Raw genomic sequence first — 18,956 nt, 5'->3', positions numbered from 1 at the left:
CACACACACACACACACACAGAGAGAGAGAGAGAGAGAGAGAGAGACATTTAGGCTAACATAGCTGCATAGATTGTATACTACATATGGAACATTATGGAGGCATCTCCTGGGATAAATTGTACATCTTTATTATCTTATGAACCTAGACCTATTCTATTTAAATCTCAATAGGCAGTTTATTTTTATTCCTCTACATGATTGGACCAATGAAATTTTAAATTGATATCACTATGATTCATACAACTGCTCTGCATTGCATTGTTGTATTTTGTACTGTTATTAGAAAACTGAAATAAAAACAGTTATTCACATTTATGTATGTATGTATGTATGTATGTATGTATGTTACAACCAGCCTGAGTAATGAGATTAATAATAAAAAGGCAAGTTAGAAAACAATAATGTTGAATAGCCACTGATTCTCAGGGCATGATCAGAAGGTCTGTGGCACAGCAACCTTGCTCAAGCTCAGGAGGTCTCGGTCTGATCAATGTCTTTGTGGTAGAATTGTTGGAAGCCCATGTTTCCCTGAAGGAGGAAAAAGGAAACAAAGAATTGTATTCAAAGATTATATGCAGGTAGCACTGACTTGTTAGGCTTGATTCTTAAAAAGGAGCCATTTCCTATCAAATATTTAAAAATTCAGCCAGAAGGCATGCACTTATTGCTAAAAGGGTCTGTGGAGAGATTTATATTAAATTTAAGAAATAGTACTCAGTAGCTGAAAGAACTTTGAACTGAACAGAACAAAAACTCGATTGCCTGAGCTGTGATCGGTGTGCAGCTATACCAACTGACATGTACTTTGGGCACTAAATTATTGTTGTAATAAGCTGGTTAAACCAGGTTGCAGTGTAAAAAATGCACACTTGTTCCAAGGGAGCGTTGTATATTATCACATCAGTCTTGTGCATTTATTTATTTTAAACGAGTGGCAAAACTAGCCTAAAGCAATGTATATAGTGTTCCCATCAGTGCTCAGCATAAGCATATATAATAAACACATTTAAAGGGGGAAAGCCAATTAAGAATTGTTGTGATATGTACTATCAGCTGAGGAGAATTGTTATTGCCACTGCTTTACAGTCAGCAAGGCAAGCTTGCTGTAATCCGGATTAAGGGAAGAAGCTACAAATCTTATTATACCTTTGGTAGTAATTAGATAGAACATTTGCCATCTGGAGATACATTTCCATAAGAAGAGCCACCTCATTCCATAGGCACAAAACAATGCCATCCTTCTGTGTCTGCAAAAATACTGCATTGAAATCTCTCACTTGATTGCCAGCTCTACTTGATCCAACCTCTCTATGAACTGGAATCCACTGTGGGATGGATACGGATTGTACAGGGCAAAAGCGACAGGACCAGAAAATCTAGAATTATATGCTCTGCAGCGCTGGGACCCCAGAAATCACCAATAATCTCAAGCCACTTTAAAGAAGAAGAACGTCTTCTTATTTGGCTGATCACACATAATAATTGGAAGGGTTGACTATTAGGAGAAAGAACAGCTTTGACTTTGTGATAAAGAAGGCTGAATCATGGCGTCTCAATCTAAGAGTTGGAATTTCCACCCCTGGAAATGATTTACAACCAAAGGGAATTGCTACACAAGGGAATACTGACGGCAACATTATTGCAGTCATGCAAAGATTTGGATGATCAAAGTTTGATTCCCCACCCCCGCAACTCCAAAGGTTCAGTGATTGGGGATGTTCTCCCATGGAAAACGACTATCAAGAAGAAACATGCAATAGTTGCATTTGTTTCCTTTCAGAATGGAAGAAGATCTAAAGGGAAACAATGTGAAAAGGTTACATGAGTAAAATACTAGCTACTTTGACTTGCAAGGAAGTCCAGATTGCTTCAGACAACTTTCTTGTTCTTTTTCCCTTATCTCATATAGGTTATGATTCTGGGTAAGTACAAAAACTAGGGCTGAGGTAAAATAGCATCCGATCCCCCACCCCCACTGCAAAAAAACTCTCTGGGTGGCAAAATGGGGCAGAGGAAGCCACCAGATATATTCGGGGAGGGGCAAGGTAAAATTATCCAACAGCTTTTCCTCAGAAAATGTTCTGAGAAATTTCAGCCAACTTAACCTTTATTGAAACCCTGTTGGTGGTGGTGGATTAAGGAAGGGGTGGACTGTGAGAAGAGGAATGAAAGGAGTATAGGTCATTGTTTCCTCTACTGAAATTAAAATAATATTAGACAATATTAAAATTAGATCCAGAATTGTTCCCCCAAAAATTTGGATGGCAAAATTAGAGATCATTTCACTGATAAATCCAAAGGATGACTGAATTCTCCAACAACACAGGAAGAGTTCCGAACAATAAGTTCAAAAAAATGAGAGAAAGTTATTTGCTGAGAAATTTTGGCTCAGCCACACAATAAACTCAGTTATCCTAGTATAATTAATTGAAGTTAAGAAGGACAACTATTTATAGTAATGACACATTAATTTATGCCATGTGCTGAAGTTTCAGCAATTTCTTTGTATATTATTTATGTGAAAAGGCTGTTGATTTCAAGCACTCTTTTCAAGTGGTATGCTTGATTATTATGATTGTGAACAAGTATTATGAAAGAAAATCATGTCACCGTATAATGGATTTGGGTAGAAATGGAAGTGTCGCCACTATGATATGTAGTCAGAAGCAACATCATAATTCAGTGATTGTTAATTTTTTTTAGTCCCAGAGAACATTTAAAATTTTGAGAGTGTGCCAAAGGCTCCAGTTAGAAAATAGTTGCCATCAGGAGTGTGGACTAGCACAAAATGGCTGCCGCCTAAAGAGCAGAAAAAGAAAAGAGATGGGAACTTAAACTGTTTCAAATATGGGAAAAACCATTCATGGTTGTTGTTTTGTTAACAAAATATGCTTGAAAAACTTCATTTTTTTCCAGACACTGTTAAGTCTTGCTTGTTAAATTGCTGGTGTGCTGCTGTAGATTAGAGCTAGAAAATAAAATATAACTAAATCCAGGAATAATTTTGTATTACTACAGTCTGCCACACACTTAATACTGTCTGGCAAGTATTTTTTTAACTATCTTTTTACTATATGGAATAGAGAAGAATAGAAATAGAAAAAATATCTCACCAAAGTAGTTGTTAAGCAACACTGGCCTAGACTATTGTGATATTTGAGGCTGAATGTAATTTACAAGTTTCTCAAAATTAGGGATGTATGTGGAGATGGTAATAACAACATTCCCACCTTTGTGCTGAGCTCCCCTCTCCCCAAACAACTTGGGAACAATCCCTGCTGTGGGCCAAGCAGAAGGAAATATTACAGTGGTACCTTGGGTTACAGATGCTTCAGGTTACATACGCTTCAGGTTACAGACTCTGCTAACCCAGAAATAGTATCTCGGGTTACGAACTTTGCTTCAGGAAGAGATCAGAAATCATGCTCCGGCGGCACGGCAGCAGCAGGAGGCCCCATTAGCTAAAGTGGTGCTTCAGGTTAAGAACAGTTTCAGGTTAAGAACGGACCTCTGGAACTAATTAAGTACTTAACCCAAGGTACCGCTGTAATGGATAATAATGATGCCTCTGAAATGGGTTCCTCAAAAAAACAACAACTTGGGAACAATTAGGAAAAAAGAAATTATGGTGACAATGATAACATCTCTCCAACATCTTGGGAAATAGTAGGAAAAGAATGATAATGATATTGATAATAGTAATGCCTCTGCACTGGGTCCCTCTTAGCTATGAGACAGCAACAACTCAGGAACAGCCAGGAAAAAGGTTAGGGTTGTTTTGCCTCTAAGGAGTAGGGCAACTTTCTCAATTTAATAGTTGAACTTTCTTATTTTATTATTTATTTATTCATATACAGGAATTTCCAGACCAATCAACATATAAATTACTAGAACATATGATGGGCCTTAGGTTTCCCATTCTTCCTCTACTAGTTCATATTTTTCCTGGTACCTTTTAAACATTCAATCTAAGCATGAAGTAGGTCATTGATTACAATCTGTTTTTGTAACTCTAATTAGCTGGTTCAAACACATAAGCTGTAAATTCTCCCTCATCCTTTCTGGTTGAACTCTTGGTTAAGCCTTGTACTCACTGGGCAATCTTATGCAAGCTTCTCTCTCTTATTCTCAGTTTTTGCAATTTGAGGATCGAGTTAGTGGCTTACCTTATGAGGAAGCTGTAGGTGCTACAGATGTAGCATAGATGTAGCATAGGATGTAATTTAAGGAAAAATACTACACATGACTATAAAGTATTATTATATCTTACTTTCTATTTTAAAAGCTTATCTTACAGATTTTTAATATGGTCTTAATCTAGTGGGTCAAGTGGGGGTGTAAATGAAAAAGTAATAAATTAATCTTAAAGTCGTGACTCCAGAGTATCTTAAGCTGAATGTGACTACTCCAAACTGTGTGGTTTAACAGTGAGACTTTATGTTTGTGCTGTTGTCTAGCCCATTGTGTTTACTGAAGAGAAATCCTGCTAGAATCAGTAGGACTGCAGTGCTACAAAACAAATATGCCTGGGATCACAGGCAAAATCCACCAGTAAGTTCTCCTGCACAAACCCTATTGAAATTACAGGGAACTATGTAAACTCACACTGTAATTCTTTTTTCTAGATTGTGTCCAGTTTCTTTTGTCAGTTTTTGGTCATATCCACGCCATACATTTAAAGCATATTCAAGGCACATTCAAAGCACATGGCTTCCGCCAAAGAATTAGGGAATGGTAGCTGGGAACAGTTGATCTGTGAAGGGTAAACTACAGTTTCCTGGAATCCTTGGGGGAAGACATGTGTTTTAAGTGTGTGTTGAATGTACTTTAAACATGTTGTGTGGGTGCAATGTCTGACTAGTTCAGAGCTGGGGAATATTTTTCAGGCCAAGGTCTGAAATTTCCCCATGGGGAATATTCCAGAAACCACATGCCGGTTTGCGGGGAGGCTATAGGGGAAAAGTGGCTGGACAAATGGATGCCATGTTTATATAGTACATGATATTCCAGCTGTGCAAAAGCCAGAGGATTCTTTGCCTTCCAACCTGACCACCCTCACATTTCTCCATCCAGGGAAGCAAGAGGCATTATCATAGTTCAAGGACACCTTTCATCCTGGCAAAAGCACTTGATGAGGATGCAGAAAAGGGTTGATGAGGGGTGTGACCTAGGCAGAGTCCCAACAGCCAGATAGAAAGGCCTGGAAGGACACATTTAGCCCTGGACTAGTTGGTTGGGTCACCCTTGGAACAACAACAAAAAATCCTTTATATGAAAGCATTTAGAATGTAAAAATAGAAAATGTTGCCACTGCTATTAAAACAACAACAGAAAAGTCTAATTACTATTCTGGTGTGACAAAATACCCCTTGCTAAGTGAAATGTTCTGTTGTAGCAAAATGATAAGATATGTTAAAATACATGGGAGAATTCTACACATATTTGCAAGTAAAGCTTTGTTAGCTTAATCCTACCAGTCTTTGTGGAATTTAGAGATAACAGCTTGGACCTATTTAAGCCATTGATTTTTGGCAAGATTTACTGCTGGTTGCTTTTGTTAAAACCTCCTTTGTGACTTTATAGAAATGAGGACTGCATTATTGTTGTGATCATAAGCGAGCATTTACTTCTGCCTCCTCATTTCCAGATTGCTGTCAGAATGAGTGAAACGCCTTCAACCAACTACTCAATGATTCAGCCCCGTACTTCAGAGAGTGAACAGTCTTTGTCTGTTCGTCCTTTCAATGTCACCGAACCCGTTGTGGCCAAACGGATCTGCTTTTACAAGAGTGGCGACCCTCAGTTTAATGGGGTAAAAATGGTGGTCAATAACCGCTCTTTCAAATCATTTGATGCCTTGCTTGACAACTTGTCGAAAAGAGTTCCATTGCCTTTTGGGGTGAGAAATATCACTACACCACGAGGGATACACAGTGTTAATAATTTGGAAGACCTTGAAGATGGCAAGTCATACATCTGTTCCCAACAGAGGAAAGTCAAGCCCATCAACCTGGAGAAGGCCAGTAGGAAGCCATTGCCATGGCAGATCAGCAGGCCAGTCAGTGCTCGCCGCAGAGCTGTACAGTTAGCTAGAGAGGGCGAAGGTGGTGTGTTCCAGCAAGGAAGCACCGCCAGACTCAGTAACCCTAAGAAGCTGCTTGTTTTCAAAAATGGCAATGTAAGAATCCGGCGCACTGTTGTCTTGGGTAAGAAGAACACACAAAGCTTTGAGGCCTTTCTGGACCACATCAGTGAGCTAATGCAGTACCCTGTTGTGAAATTGTACATGACAGATGGGAGAAAGGTAAGAATATAAGAAGATACTCTGAAATATTTATCTTTGGGCAGGTGGTCTTAGGGCTGGTTTACACATAACTGCAACATTAAGTGATGATATGAATGAGCCATTACAGAGGTGATGTGATACATAGAACATTCACATCAAACATCATATCAAACAAAATGCTTGCTTAAATAGAGCTGTGTATCTGAAGAAGTGTGCATGCACACGAAAGCTCATACCAAGAACTAACTTAGTTGGTCTTTAAGGTGATACTGGAAGGAAATTTTTGTTTTGTTTTGACTATGGCAGACCAACACGGCTACCTATCTGTAACTGCTTCCCATTGTCAGCCATAAGTGTGCAGCTATTAAGTTATGAGATCAAGTGATCAGAGACCAGATCATGTGGCAGGGGGAGGTAAGCAGTTACCTTAACAAAATATACAAATTCCAACCCACAACTTCCCCAGTTTTTGCTAGATCATGATTCCGTTTTTCTTTCTAAACAGATACTACATATGGCATCAATTGCATTGCTCCAAAACACTTTGTGGTTAAAAAAACCTAATTACAGGCAGTCCACTTTTAATTGGGAATGCAGTGTGCAGGGAGGGGAGATGTAACGCTTGTCGCTTTGGAATAATGACAATTCATCTCCATTCTCTGGGGGCAGGACTCATATTAGCATGAATGGGACCATTTCCCCTAAGCCTAATGGTGGCTTGTGGGCAAGGAATTAGACTCCCATCCCTGTGCACTGTGTTGTCAATTAAAACTGGTCCTATAATAACATTTAGCATAAGAAAAAGTGATTTCCAGTGACACACTTAGCATCACAAGTCATTAGACCATTAGGTTCTACTGCAGGAGGATGTGGTCTCCTTCAGATGCTGTTGGGCTACAGCTTCCATCACCTCTGATGATTGGCTGTGCTGTCTAGGGCTTATGCAGGGTATGATGTTAGCTGCTCCTGTACTACTGCAGTTATACGGCTTTGTTTTCACCAAAACCATGCTATCAAAAATGTTTCTTATGTTTCTTACACTGGTCAAGAACATCTGCTGCTCTTTAAATTCAAATGGCTGTTGTATGTTGCTTCAGTGCCCTTGTGAGCCACAATAACTGTCTTGCCCTTAAAGGAAAACTTGGCATGGCAGGGAGATGGAAGTGAGAGGAATTTAAGTGCTGGTATCCACGAAGACCTAATTTTCTCTTAAACTGTAGCTTCCTGTTCTAGCATGTAACACTCCTGCTTACTAAGGAGCTTTTAAGGGCACCCACAAGAGTGACCTCAATCGTGCTGCACGCTCTAGCCATGTCATAATCCCTTGAAGCCCTATATTATGTTTAGGCTGCTCATGAGGCATTATTCTATCTCTTTCTGCCAAGAGCTTAAAGGTCCCTGAAGGAAGCGGCACAACCTTTTATTTTCACTTTTTTCTGGAGGGGGGTAACAGAATTAAAACACAAAAGCAGGTTCTCTAACCCACCTGGGTGGGGTCAAGAAATGTTGGAGGGTCATCTTACTTGGGGATAAAGCCAGTATTAGAGGGAAGCCACAGTAGCATGTAAGTGTGGGTAACAAAGTAACATTGGGAAGCCGTGTTCTTGAGAAGATAGGTGGGGAATGTGAAACAGAAAATCCGTTGGCAGAGAAAGGGTTATACATCTCCTCCCCCCACCATTCCTTCACTTAAAACGACAGCCTCCCATGGCTTTTTTTTATTTAAAGAAAAGAGTTGAGGCTTCATAACATGCATCAGTGTGTAACATGTCAGTTTGCCTCTCATCGTTTTTATATGCTACCATGCAGAGTTTTAAAATTTGAAAAGTGATGTCCCCACATTTGAAATCTAAGGTTGAGGGGAAAGCAATTATGAAGCTACGGCATGGTCAGAGAATCCCAGTACTGCACACTTTGAGTTCCTGCAACAGACTTTCCTATTTACTCCAATGAAGTACTTCAAGATGTTTCTGTTTTTCAGGATATAAACCCAGTCGATGGCTGGAGTACCTTTAATTTTACAAGATCTACAGTCTTGTAGTAAAGCTTTGAAGAAAAGAAAAGAAATATTTCACACCACTTTCTCAAATAGAAATTGTAATATGGAACTGTTGTGGCCATGAACAAGACAGACATTTGTTATTATTTAAGACTGTAAAATTTCACAGAAGACATATTGATAGCTACATCTATTTCTTTACCTTCTCAAATATATAAAAATATCAAATTTAAGTACTGAGTTGTGACAGCTATGTTGCCAAAATGATGAAATAAGAGAGGTAATATTATGCTCAGGAACATCAAGGTTTGAAAAGTAGAAAATTAATTTTTGGAAGGGGTGAAATTTAAGGGGCAAAATGTGCCACACACCAATAGCAGCCCAATGAGGACCGAGCATCTTCAAGTAACCTCAGAATGTTGTTTGGAGTTGGGACAGATTGGCAGATAAAAACAAAAACAGAGAGGAGAAGATGTGAAGGATTAGCATGGGTGGATGACTAGAACGCTGAACAGGACTTTCCATCCATGCCTCATTTTGTTGCAGCTCTCCTTTGGGTTTTCTAAAGGTGTCAAGTGCTCATAGAAGCATGGCTTTTAATCAAAATCCTGGACCACAGAATGATGATTTTCTTTTTCACAATAAGAAACCTTGTCTGCTGTTTCTCTTTCAGGTCCCCAACCTTCAAGCTCTAATACTCTGCTCTGGAGCTGTTGTAGCTGCAGGAAGAGAGCCCTTCAAAGCAGCTAATTATGATCCTCGTCGGTATTCACTACCTAGTAAACTGCCTGGGGTCTCCAGTCGTGTATACCCCAGAACAAATGCCAAGTCGGAGGGTAGAAAAAGTAAGTGTCTTTAATGATTCTCAGTTCCAATTTCCTTCTCCCTCTTTTATTATTCTATAAAATGAAATGGCAAAAAGGAATGGTCTGCCTAGATATCAGTATATAAAAAAAGGCCAGTTAAACCATTTACAGACTCCCTAGCCAAATCCTCACAAATGAGGAAAATGAAAGAGCCTGAGGGAAGGGGAGAATATTAAGCACCAGCAGTCTCTGTTATTCCTCTAAATATGAAGGTTTTGACTATATTAAAACCATCATTATCTATTAACAGCTCATTCATCTTTTAACTCACCTGTTATAAATCAGTTATTTTCAGTGTTCAAGTCAGAACACACCCGTTGAAATTAATGGACATAGCTAACTTAGGTTCACTTCAGTGGGTCTACTCTGAGTGCACTTTAGTTTGCTACAACGCTTACTCACATTATGTTCATTTTCAGTTGTTGTAGCATGAATGCCACCCTTTGTCTTGAAAAGTAGAACTAAGTAAGACTGTGTACACACTAATCTGTTTGCAGCACAAAAATGTAGTTTTTCTCAACTGGGAATCATTCATGCTCAGTGCTTTTCTTCTATTAAAAAAAAAGATGCCGGTACTGCACACACCCAGAAAAAAAGCACTGTTCATGCTTGTCCTCAACATGCTGCTTTCAATCTAGATTGAATCTAGAATCTGCTCTCCAAAAGGTTAGGTGTGGTTACTTGATACCTATTTGAAAATTCTCTCCTTGATGAGGTTATCTATGCCTTTTCCTCTCTGCACATGTGCCAAGTGAAAGAAAAAGAAAGAGGTCATGGCAACCTTAATATATGTCTACCCACAGTGACATTGGGCAGGTAGATAGATAGATAGATAGATAGATTCTTTATTGTCATTACACAAGTGCAACATTGCACAAGTGCAACGAAATTGGAAATTGGTCTGGACTCACCCACCGCAGTTGCCAGGACCATCTACATCTCTTTTCAAATGTCGTGTGTACATAGCCTAACTCATGATTCAGGACATGAATCTAAACCAGGAGTGGGGAACTTTTTTTGCCCCCATGTTCCCTGCCCTGTTCATTTTAAGCTACACATGAATGCCTGAGTAGGGTGTATGATACCCACAGACAAAAGTTAGCAAAAATGTAATGAAAAACAAATAAATAAAAAACCATTGCATCAACACATATTGCATATCGGCATTTTAGTAGGAAGAAGAGTTTGGATTTGATATCCCGCTTTATCACTACTTGAAGGAGTCTCAAAGCAGCTAACATTCTCCTTTCCCTCCCTCCCCCACAACAAACACTCTGTGAGGTGAGTGTGGCTGAGAGACTTCAGAGAAGTGTGACTAGCCCAAGGTCACCCAGCAGCTGCATGTGGAGTAGTGGAGACGCGAACCCGGTTCACCAGATTACGAGTCTACCGCTCTTAACCACTACACCACACTGGCTCCCAGACGTAAAATAGGAATCAACTTTGTCTCAGGAGCAATTTACTCATTCAACTAGATCATCTTCAGAGACCCTATTCTCCTGCTCTCTGAGGTGGTGAGGGTGGCTACCTTCTCAGTGGTGACACCTGGAGTATGGAATTCCCCCTCAGAGAGAGACAGAAACAGACACAAACCCAGCACCCTCACTAGTGGAGTTCAGATGGCAAGTTGTTCCTGCTATTTTTCAGGGCATTTAGAATAACACATAACTAGTTGTTGCCTTTATCTTGTTCTGTTGTTTTATTGCTTCTGGTTCTATGATTGCCTTGTTTTGGTTCATACTGATGTTAAGCCATGTAATGATTCTTTTGGATACAAGAATAGATATTTCAAAAAAATAATATAAGTAAACAAGCAAAAATATATGAAACATGCTATTAGGGTTGTTAAAGACTATCATTAAAACAGAGAAGAGTCTTGTAGTGCCTTAGGCTGCAATCCTAACCACACTTACCTGGGAGTAAACCCAACTGAATTCAATAGCACTTACTTCTAAGTAAACATTGTTAGGCTTGCACTGTTAATGACTAACAAATGCATTTGTTTGTGCTTATAATTTTGAGTAGGATATCAGTGACTAAATTCTGTTATTGTTGAAGACACTGTTATATGCAGTAGTTGTTTTCCTGGTAGTGGTAGTGCTTCTAACACCAGCACTCTAGGAACTGTACTGGTTCCCTAATGCCCTTTAAGCACAGTCTAATACACTGTTTAAAAAATCATTCCCATCTCTTACTATAATCTCTAAAATCCACTGACCATCCGCGATGCACATAGTTAGGAAAACAAGGGCATGCAGAGGGATGTTCTGAGTGAGTGTATCAAAACTCATGAACTCTCTCCTTGCCAAAGTCTGAAGAATGGTTGGAAACATTCCTAGCAGCACTTGTTATTTGTTCATATGAACTCTCTGTTTAGACTGTGGTTAAGCAATTTCTATTCTATTTACAATGACGCAGTGTATAAATTATGTTTAATTCAATAAATAAATTGGAACTTTCAAAAATGATGGTAAATGCCGTCATTGTGAAGAAAACATGATTAGGCATCATGAAACTTCCTTCCACACCATCATGCATAGAATTGCACACCGCACACCTGCTTAATCTTAAAAGGCTAGAATTTGAAATCCCTGGTTTATTTCTGGCCAAAATATCTGTCATTGTTAATATTTAAGACTATGCATAAACCTAGTAAATATTTGTCTATTCTTTGCTGCTCTTTTAAAAAAAACTAGGTGATAGTAGCTGATGTGTCTGGACAGATATCTCATTTCTCTCTACTATTTAAGCTATACAGGTTTTCATTGTTTCAAGTTTTAGCCTTTTAACGAGTTGGGCTGACCATTTATTACTAATGTTTTATATAATTGAATCCCTTCCCAATGCTATTTTATCTGAATGTTTTTGTACTAACAACCTTCTTTTTGTGTTTTCTCTTGTCTCTTTCCTACCTGTCTGCTGCCTCTGTCCCTGGATGGTTATTTCTGATGACTATCTTCTGCACTTTCCATCTAATCTTATCATTTGGGGTGTTTTCAATAAATTACTTGAAAGTGAGTGTACAGATAGACTCAAGCTCCCGATCACAGATGTTTTCTGCTTCTTCTTCTAAAGGCTGCAGTAATGATAACAACTCAGAGTCTTCTTACATACCTAATATTGACACAAGCTTAGCAGAAAATCATTCACATACTGGGGAAGATTTCTCTTTGGTGCCCCCTGAAGATGACATTGAGAAGTCTGTTCATCTTAATCAAGATGGCAGCATGACAGTTGAGATGAGAGTTCGATTCAACATAAAAGAAGAGGAAACTATAAAATGGACGACCACAGTTAGCCGTGCTGGCACCTCTGCAGTTGTTGCAGAAGATGAGTCATGTGGAAAAAATGCAGAAAACTTCAACAGGGCTGAAGATGATGTCTCACTGCAGCCCATCAACACAGAAGTGATCAGTCAAGATATTTCATGTGGAACGGAAGCTAGCAATTATGACATATGGCAGAATTCTTCTGTGAACGTAGATATAAGCCAGGCAAAGAATGATAAGATCAAACCTCCTTTTTATAGACCACCTACTCCTGGGCCTAGAAGAGTCAAGCAAAAGAAATCCTTGGTTGAAAGTGTAACTGTGGTATCTGACACAGCAGTCCAAAAAAAGATGGTTGGGCAGTATTCTTACAGTGAAGAAATGGACAATGGTGATACCAAATCTGAATATTGCCTGGTCACTCACTCTAGCAGTAAAACATCAAGTGTTACCACACCAAAACTAAGTGAAATTTGCAGCAATCATATGCTCAATCAATCTCAGGATGGCCAGACAGAGGAAGAAACACCAAACAAGGTCACAATTAAAAAGTCCAATGCCTTGCCTTGTGAGGATGGCTTATTACAGAAAGTTTTGGAGAAATCAGTTGCAGAGGAAGGCTTAGATAACAATTTAACATCTGGTTATGATTCTAGCATCAGTCATGCTCAAACTTCTCTACAGAAATCCCATGCAACTGGACTGCCTTTGCTTAATCAAAGTGATCAAACTGGAGGGGAAGTAGGCATCTTCAACGGCCACCCCGAATTATCTCAGTCAAGAAGTGAGGAGGTGCTATGCAACCAGTGCAAGGGATTGCATTCTTCTCAAACTTCCATACATGACTCACCTCCTGGGAGCAGTGAAACAGTATGCAAGTGTGCTCAAAGATCTCCCCCGATAACAGAATCTTCTTCTATCACTGTCAAGAACTCAGCAACTCATCTCTCTGATGGAAGCCAAGCTGCATCTTCCAGTAGTAAAAAGAAGAGCAAGAAGAAAAAGAAGAAAAAGAGAAAACCTTCCTCTGATATTGTGGAACAAGGCACAGCTTTTCCACAGAACTTGCATGATATATCAGCCGAAGCAACCCCTGAAAATGATGTGAAGACTTGTGAGATGCATATCACAAGAGAAAGTGCACCACATTCTTCTCCTCAAATCACAGTTCATAAAAGAGTGCCTGTTGCCAACTTAGAAGGTTCTAATAAAGGCTTAGGTCCTAAAGAAGATTTATATAGTCAAGTTTCTAAGAAATCCCAGAAAAATGAATTAGAATCTAACCTGAAGCAAAATCTAAATAGACAGTTGCCTAAGTTAAAAACCAAATCAGACAAAAAACCTCACCTGAAAGCAGAAGAAGTGTTAATGGCTAAAGATCACCCTAAAAATGAAATTGAACAGATTAAAGAAGGTACATGTGACACAGCTAATGTAACAGAACAAACACCAGGTTGCATAGTTTCATGGAAGCCATTAACTGATACAGGAAGTGGTCCTAAGGCTGAAAAAGAAAAGAGGGTAACTTCTGCCAAATCACACAAATCATCATTGAAACATAAAAAAGTAAAAAAGAATAAAATACCTGAAAGTGTTTCAGTTGGTAAAGTCCCTGTGTTGGATAAGACTAGAACATTGGATTCTTTGAGGAATGCAGCCTTGACAAATGAGATTGCAGAACTTTCTCTTGAAAGCTATGTCCAAAACTGGTTGCAGAACATATTCCCAAATGCTGCAATGCCTGAAATGCATTTACCTCCCATAAATTCAAATAACAGAACAATGCATCAGTTGTCTGTCAAGTCTTTTTCAGATAAAGAAAGTCAGTTAGTAGAAAAGAATGTGTGCCTATCAGGGAATAAAAATATTAGTGAAAGTAAACTACCCAATGGTACATTAAATCATCTCAGTGAACTAGGAACTGTTGAAGAATCAGTTAAAAAATTGTACGAAGGACACATTGGCTGTTTGACAGATGCTGAGGCAAGTTTAATAGAAGAAGCCAAGTATTTATTACAGTCAGATATCCAGAGCAATAATAAACTATCCATGTGTAATATTATACATGAAAATGACAAAAAGAAGGTTCTGTTAGAAACCAGTGATCAAAGGTACATTTCTGAAATTGCTGCCCAGGTTAATGCCAATGGCACCAGTAACATTCTAGGACCTGATATGCAGAAGGATTGTGTCAGTGGTCTGTTGCTGCACCAGCTGAAATCAACAGTGCTCAGTGCTGAAAAGAACCAAGTTGGATGCATTACAGACATTTCTTCTTCCTCCCTTCTTGGATCTTCTTCCAATCTCCTCCTCGCTTGGCTCCTTTTACTTAACCTCAAGGAAACTTTGTCCAATATAAATAAAGATGACATGGTACAAACTACCTGTAGCTGTTCAGAAGTATTTACACTCCTGCAGTATTTGAAACAAGTTGCAATTAAAGAGGAAGCTGAAGACCTGAAGACTGCTGTTTCCAATCTTCAGGACTGCACAGCAAACCATTTAATATTCTCCGGAATGCAAATAGAGAAACAGGAACCAACATACCACAAAGAAATTTTTTCTCAAGCTGAAATTAAACATATACCAGTCTTTGAAGAAGAAGGAAAAATAAACAAGAATTTAACTTTTAAGAATAGGTTGAGTTCTGAGGAAGTTATTGGTGCAGAAGTGTTAGCAGGAGAATTGGAGAGGTCTAGTGGGGAGGAGGGGGAGGAGAACTGCAGTACTCCAGTAGAGAATTCAGATCTAAATGATTTGGATGTTCATGATGAAATGCAAAATTTGAACTGCATTAATGCTGACTTGAATAGCTGTGGCTTGGCTTCAAATGAGGATCTGCCTACAGAAAATGAACATAGCTCATTCCAAGGCACACAGGAAAAAACCACAGATACATCATTTAATAATGAAGAATCAGAGATATCACAAGAACCTAAGTCAAGCACTCACAGCATGACCTCTAATGATAAAGACCACATGTTTGATCTAGAAACTTCAGAGTTAGATGATAAGGAAGTAAAGGGCACAGAAGATTTAAACTGGACCAACTCTGTGTTGTTAAAGGAAAATTCAAGTGAGTGTCTTACTTCCATTGCTGATAATACCACAAATGGTGACATTGTAGAAAATTCTGTACGGGAAGACATGGAGGAAGATGGTACTTGTGAGGAGACTTCAGAACGATTGTCTACACCATCACCATTATCTTTTTGTTATGAATCTAAGCAAATTCCAGGAGAAGAGGAACAGGTGTCCCGAGTAAAACTGATAGTAAAGGAACTTGAGGGTGGATCCTACTCAAATTCTTCTTTGGAATTCAAAAAATGCCTGAAAAGTCCTGCCACTTCTGACTTGTCAGATTATCGACCAGAAACTGATGAAAGTGATTACAATGTTAGGCATTCCAGTGACTTGACGAATGAAAGTGTAGATGAAGCAATATATGAAAAAGAGTACAACAAAGGGTATGTGAAAAGAACTATTGAGAGACTTTATGGTAAAGCCGAAGCTTCCTTTAAGTCCCCTTCTAAGCTTGATCCTCCTTATTTGACTCAAACGCTACAAGGAAATGCTGTAGAAGAACCCTGTCATGATGTAATGGAGGGAGCTCCTTTCTTGTGTCAAAAGAATCATACTTGGCTGGATGAATTTGCATCACCTAAAATCCCAGAAGATTTAAACACAAACAATGATATGTGGGAAAAAGAAAATGCTACCTTGCCAGCACCACAGTTTAGTCTTAATGGGGAAGAAGCATATTATAATGATGACTGTTCAGTGGAATGCACAACCCAGCACTGCCAATCTAGGGAACACATTGCTGAAGATGAAGGAGTACTGATTGATAAAGGAAAATGGCTTCTTAAGGAGAACCATTTAATAAGGAGGTCACCACCTGAGAACTCTGGAATGTATGGCAATGCAGAGACAACATCGGCCGACACGGCATTTGACAATCATAGTGATGAAATTCCGTATTCACATTTTGGGAATCTGAATCTCAGGCCGCCACTCAAAGAAATATCATCTTCTGAACTTGAAGACATGGCTAAGCCATATGACAATGGATGCAACTACTTCAACATGCCTCATAACAGTGATTCGGATCCATTTCCTGATACTTTAAGTATACAAAGCAGAAATAACCAGTGTAGTAGCTCCGTGCTTTTTGAGGCAACATGTAACAGTTCCACACAATTTTATACAGAAGTGAAAAGTAATTCCCAAGCTCTTACTTCTGTAGAATTTAGATTACCAGACAATAAAGTGCATCCTGCAGAACAGTCTTCAAATGATGAGCCAATTCAAACCCAACCAATAAGCAACACTCATTCAAGCAGGAATAGCCGTGAAGATCAAGACTCGCTGGATAAACTCCATGCTATCTGTGGACAACATTGTCCAATATTGACAGCCATCATAAAGCCAACTAATGAGGAGATCAGAGGATGTGCTTACCAAAAAGCCTCTGATGTTGAGAACCAAGTGGGGTCACATTTGTTGACAAATACTCCATATTTCGTATGGCAAGGCAAAAATATAACTGGACTTTACAAATATCACACAGACCTGAAGAACAGCAGCATTAATAACATTGCAAATAATATTTTTAACAGACTCTATGCTGACAATACTTTAGATTTCATGAATGGCAGTACTTTCAGTTTACTAGTGTCAGCAGCACTGAAAGAAAATCAAGGTTTAAAGAAATTATATGTCACAGAAAATATTGATGTAGGCACACAGGAGATCAACAGTCATGAAAATAATGCCAGTAGTGATGCATTCAGTGAGATAACAGTGGAGCAGAATAATAATTTATCTGTACTGCAGAACTCAAAAGATAAGGGAAACAAAATGGTTGCAGAGAAACCTGCTTCTTCATTAGCAGATGTAACAGAAAGGTGCAAACATGAAAATTTTCACCATCATGAGGCACTCTTAAATAGTACTGGCTTGAAATTAACTGTAAACTTGGAAGGCGAAAATGCCCTCAGTATCAAAGAAGAAACTTCATCTTATGTAAAAGAAGATGAAAGTGACAATGAGTATTCAGACTCCGAAAAAAGTTATTAAGATTTATATAGCACTGCCTATATATTAAAACAAAACAAAACCACAAATGATAAAGACAGTGAATTTATGCCCTGGTTTGAGGAATACATATTCTTAATTTCTTATTGATAATTCTTCTGTGAAAAGGTTTTTTTGTTCTTGTTTGTTTTTCTCACTCTTGTTACATATTTTCCTTAACAAACGCAAAATAACATTATAAAAATTTTGTGCATGAGAAACTATGGAAATATTAGTTCATATTTTTTTTTGTGATGGTAGATTAAACTCATGACCCATATTATTGAACATTAGAAATGCAGCCCATTATGCTAGCATGGACAGGGAGTAGGACTGATATTAAGTTTATTTTATTAGAGAGGCCATTTGTGATCATTTTATTTATTCTTATTTTTTTCTAAACTGCAAGTGTAATTAACTTATCTGAAAAAACTGTTAAGTTTACATTTCTAAATCTTCATAATTATTCTTATCATAGTTTATAATTATAATTTGTACAGTGAAATACTTTGGAGATCCGTATACAGAACATTTTAGTTTTGCAAAACAGGTGTTAAAGATACTTTTTCTAACAAACTGTAAAAACAATAATGTATATTGAATGTATATTGAAATGGGCAACAGTAAGTATTGCAATTATAGGCAATATTCTTATGTATGATGTTGGTGAACTTTTATGTTCTATACACTGAGAAACTTAGAAAATACACAAAGGCATGTTTCTAAGAAGGGCTAACTAATCTCATTTATGTATGTAACCAGGCCAATCTCTAGTTTTGTTGGGGTTTTTTTTTAACCAAGTTTGCCCTCTGTCTTAATGAATATAAAATCAGACACTAGTTAGCCTTCAATTACGGAGACCACTCTAGAATGGTCAAAAAACGAAAACATCATATACATTACCACTTCTGTTGCATTTCTACTGGAGATAATCGTGATAGAAACTACTAGTCTAACATTGCAATAGCTAAATGTAGCTAGTGTAATAAAACTTGGTTCATATTTCTGAAAGTCCAAAGGCAGCTATTATTATTATTATTATTATTATTATTATTATTATTATTATTATTAATTTTCTATACCACACTTCAACTGTGGAACACAGGATGGTTTACTATATAAAAACACAAAAGATGTAACATAGCAACAAACAAAAACAATACCTCCCCACAATTTAAAAGGCCATAAAGGTAAAGGTAAAGGGTCCCCTGACCATTAGGTCCAATCGTGACCAACTCTGGGGTTGCGGCGCTCATCTCGCTTTATTGGCCGAGGGAGCCGGCGTACAGCTTCCGGGTCATTTGGCCAGCATGACTAAGCCACTTCTGGCGAACCAGAGCAGTGCACGGAAATGCCGTTTACCTTCCCACCGGAGCGGTACGTATTTATCTACTTGCACTTTGATGTGCTTTCGAACTGCTAGGTTGGCAGGAGCAGGGACTGAGCAACGGGAGCTCA

General features: G+C 38.5%; 2 protein-coding genes across 4 annotated transcripts in view; both read left to right on the top strand.

Annotated features, from left to right (window-relative positions):
• Positions 1 to 18,956, top strand: part of RP1 (RP1 axonemal microtubule associated) — a 176,553-nt gene that overhangs the window by 12,217 nt on the left and 145,380 nt on the right. For all 3 annotated transcript variants that reach the window (XM_081917503.1, XM_081917501.1, XM_081917502.1), the window contains 2 exons: positions 5,650 to 6,306; positions 8,961 to 9,132. In XM_081917503.1, the coding sequence (XP_081773629.1) occupies positions 5,662 to 6,306; positions 8,961 to 9,132 (817 nt within the window). In that variant the 5' untranslated portion in view covers positions 5,650 to 5,661. The remainder of the gene's footprint in view (positions 1 to 5,649; positions 6,307 to 8,960; positions 9,133 to 18,956) is intronic.
• Positions 11,997 to 17,555, top strand: LOC309373369 (oxygen-regulated protein 1-like; the record flags this gene model as incomplete). The annotated part of the gene is made up of 1 exon (XM_081917504.1): positions 11,997 to 17,555. The coding sequence occupies one exon, from the start codon at positions 11,997 to 11,999 to the stop codon at positions 17,499 to 17,501; it is 5,505 nt and encodes a 1,834-aa protein (XP_081773630.1). The 3' UTR covers positions 17,502 to 17,555.

Source organism: Podarcis melisellensis, assembly GCF_964234715.1.
Source record: "Podarcis melisellensis genome assembly, chromosome: 7".
Taxonomy (NCBI): Eukaryota; Metazoa; Chordata; class Lepidosauria; order Squamata; family Lacertidae; genus Podarcis; species Podarcis melisellensis.
Note: the sequence above shows the minus strand (reverse complement) of the source record. Positions and strands in the feature narration are given on the sequence as shown.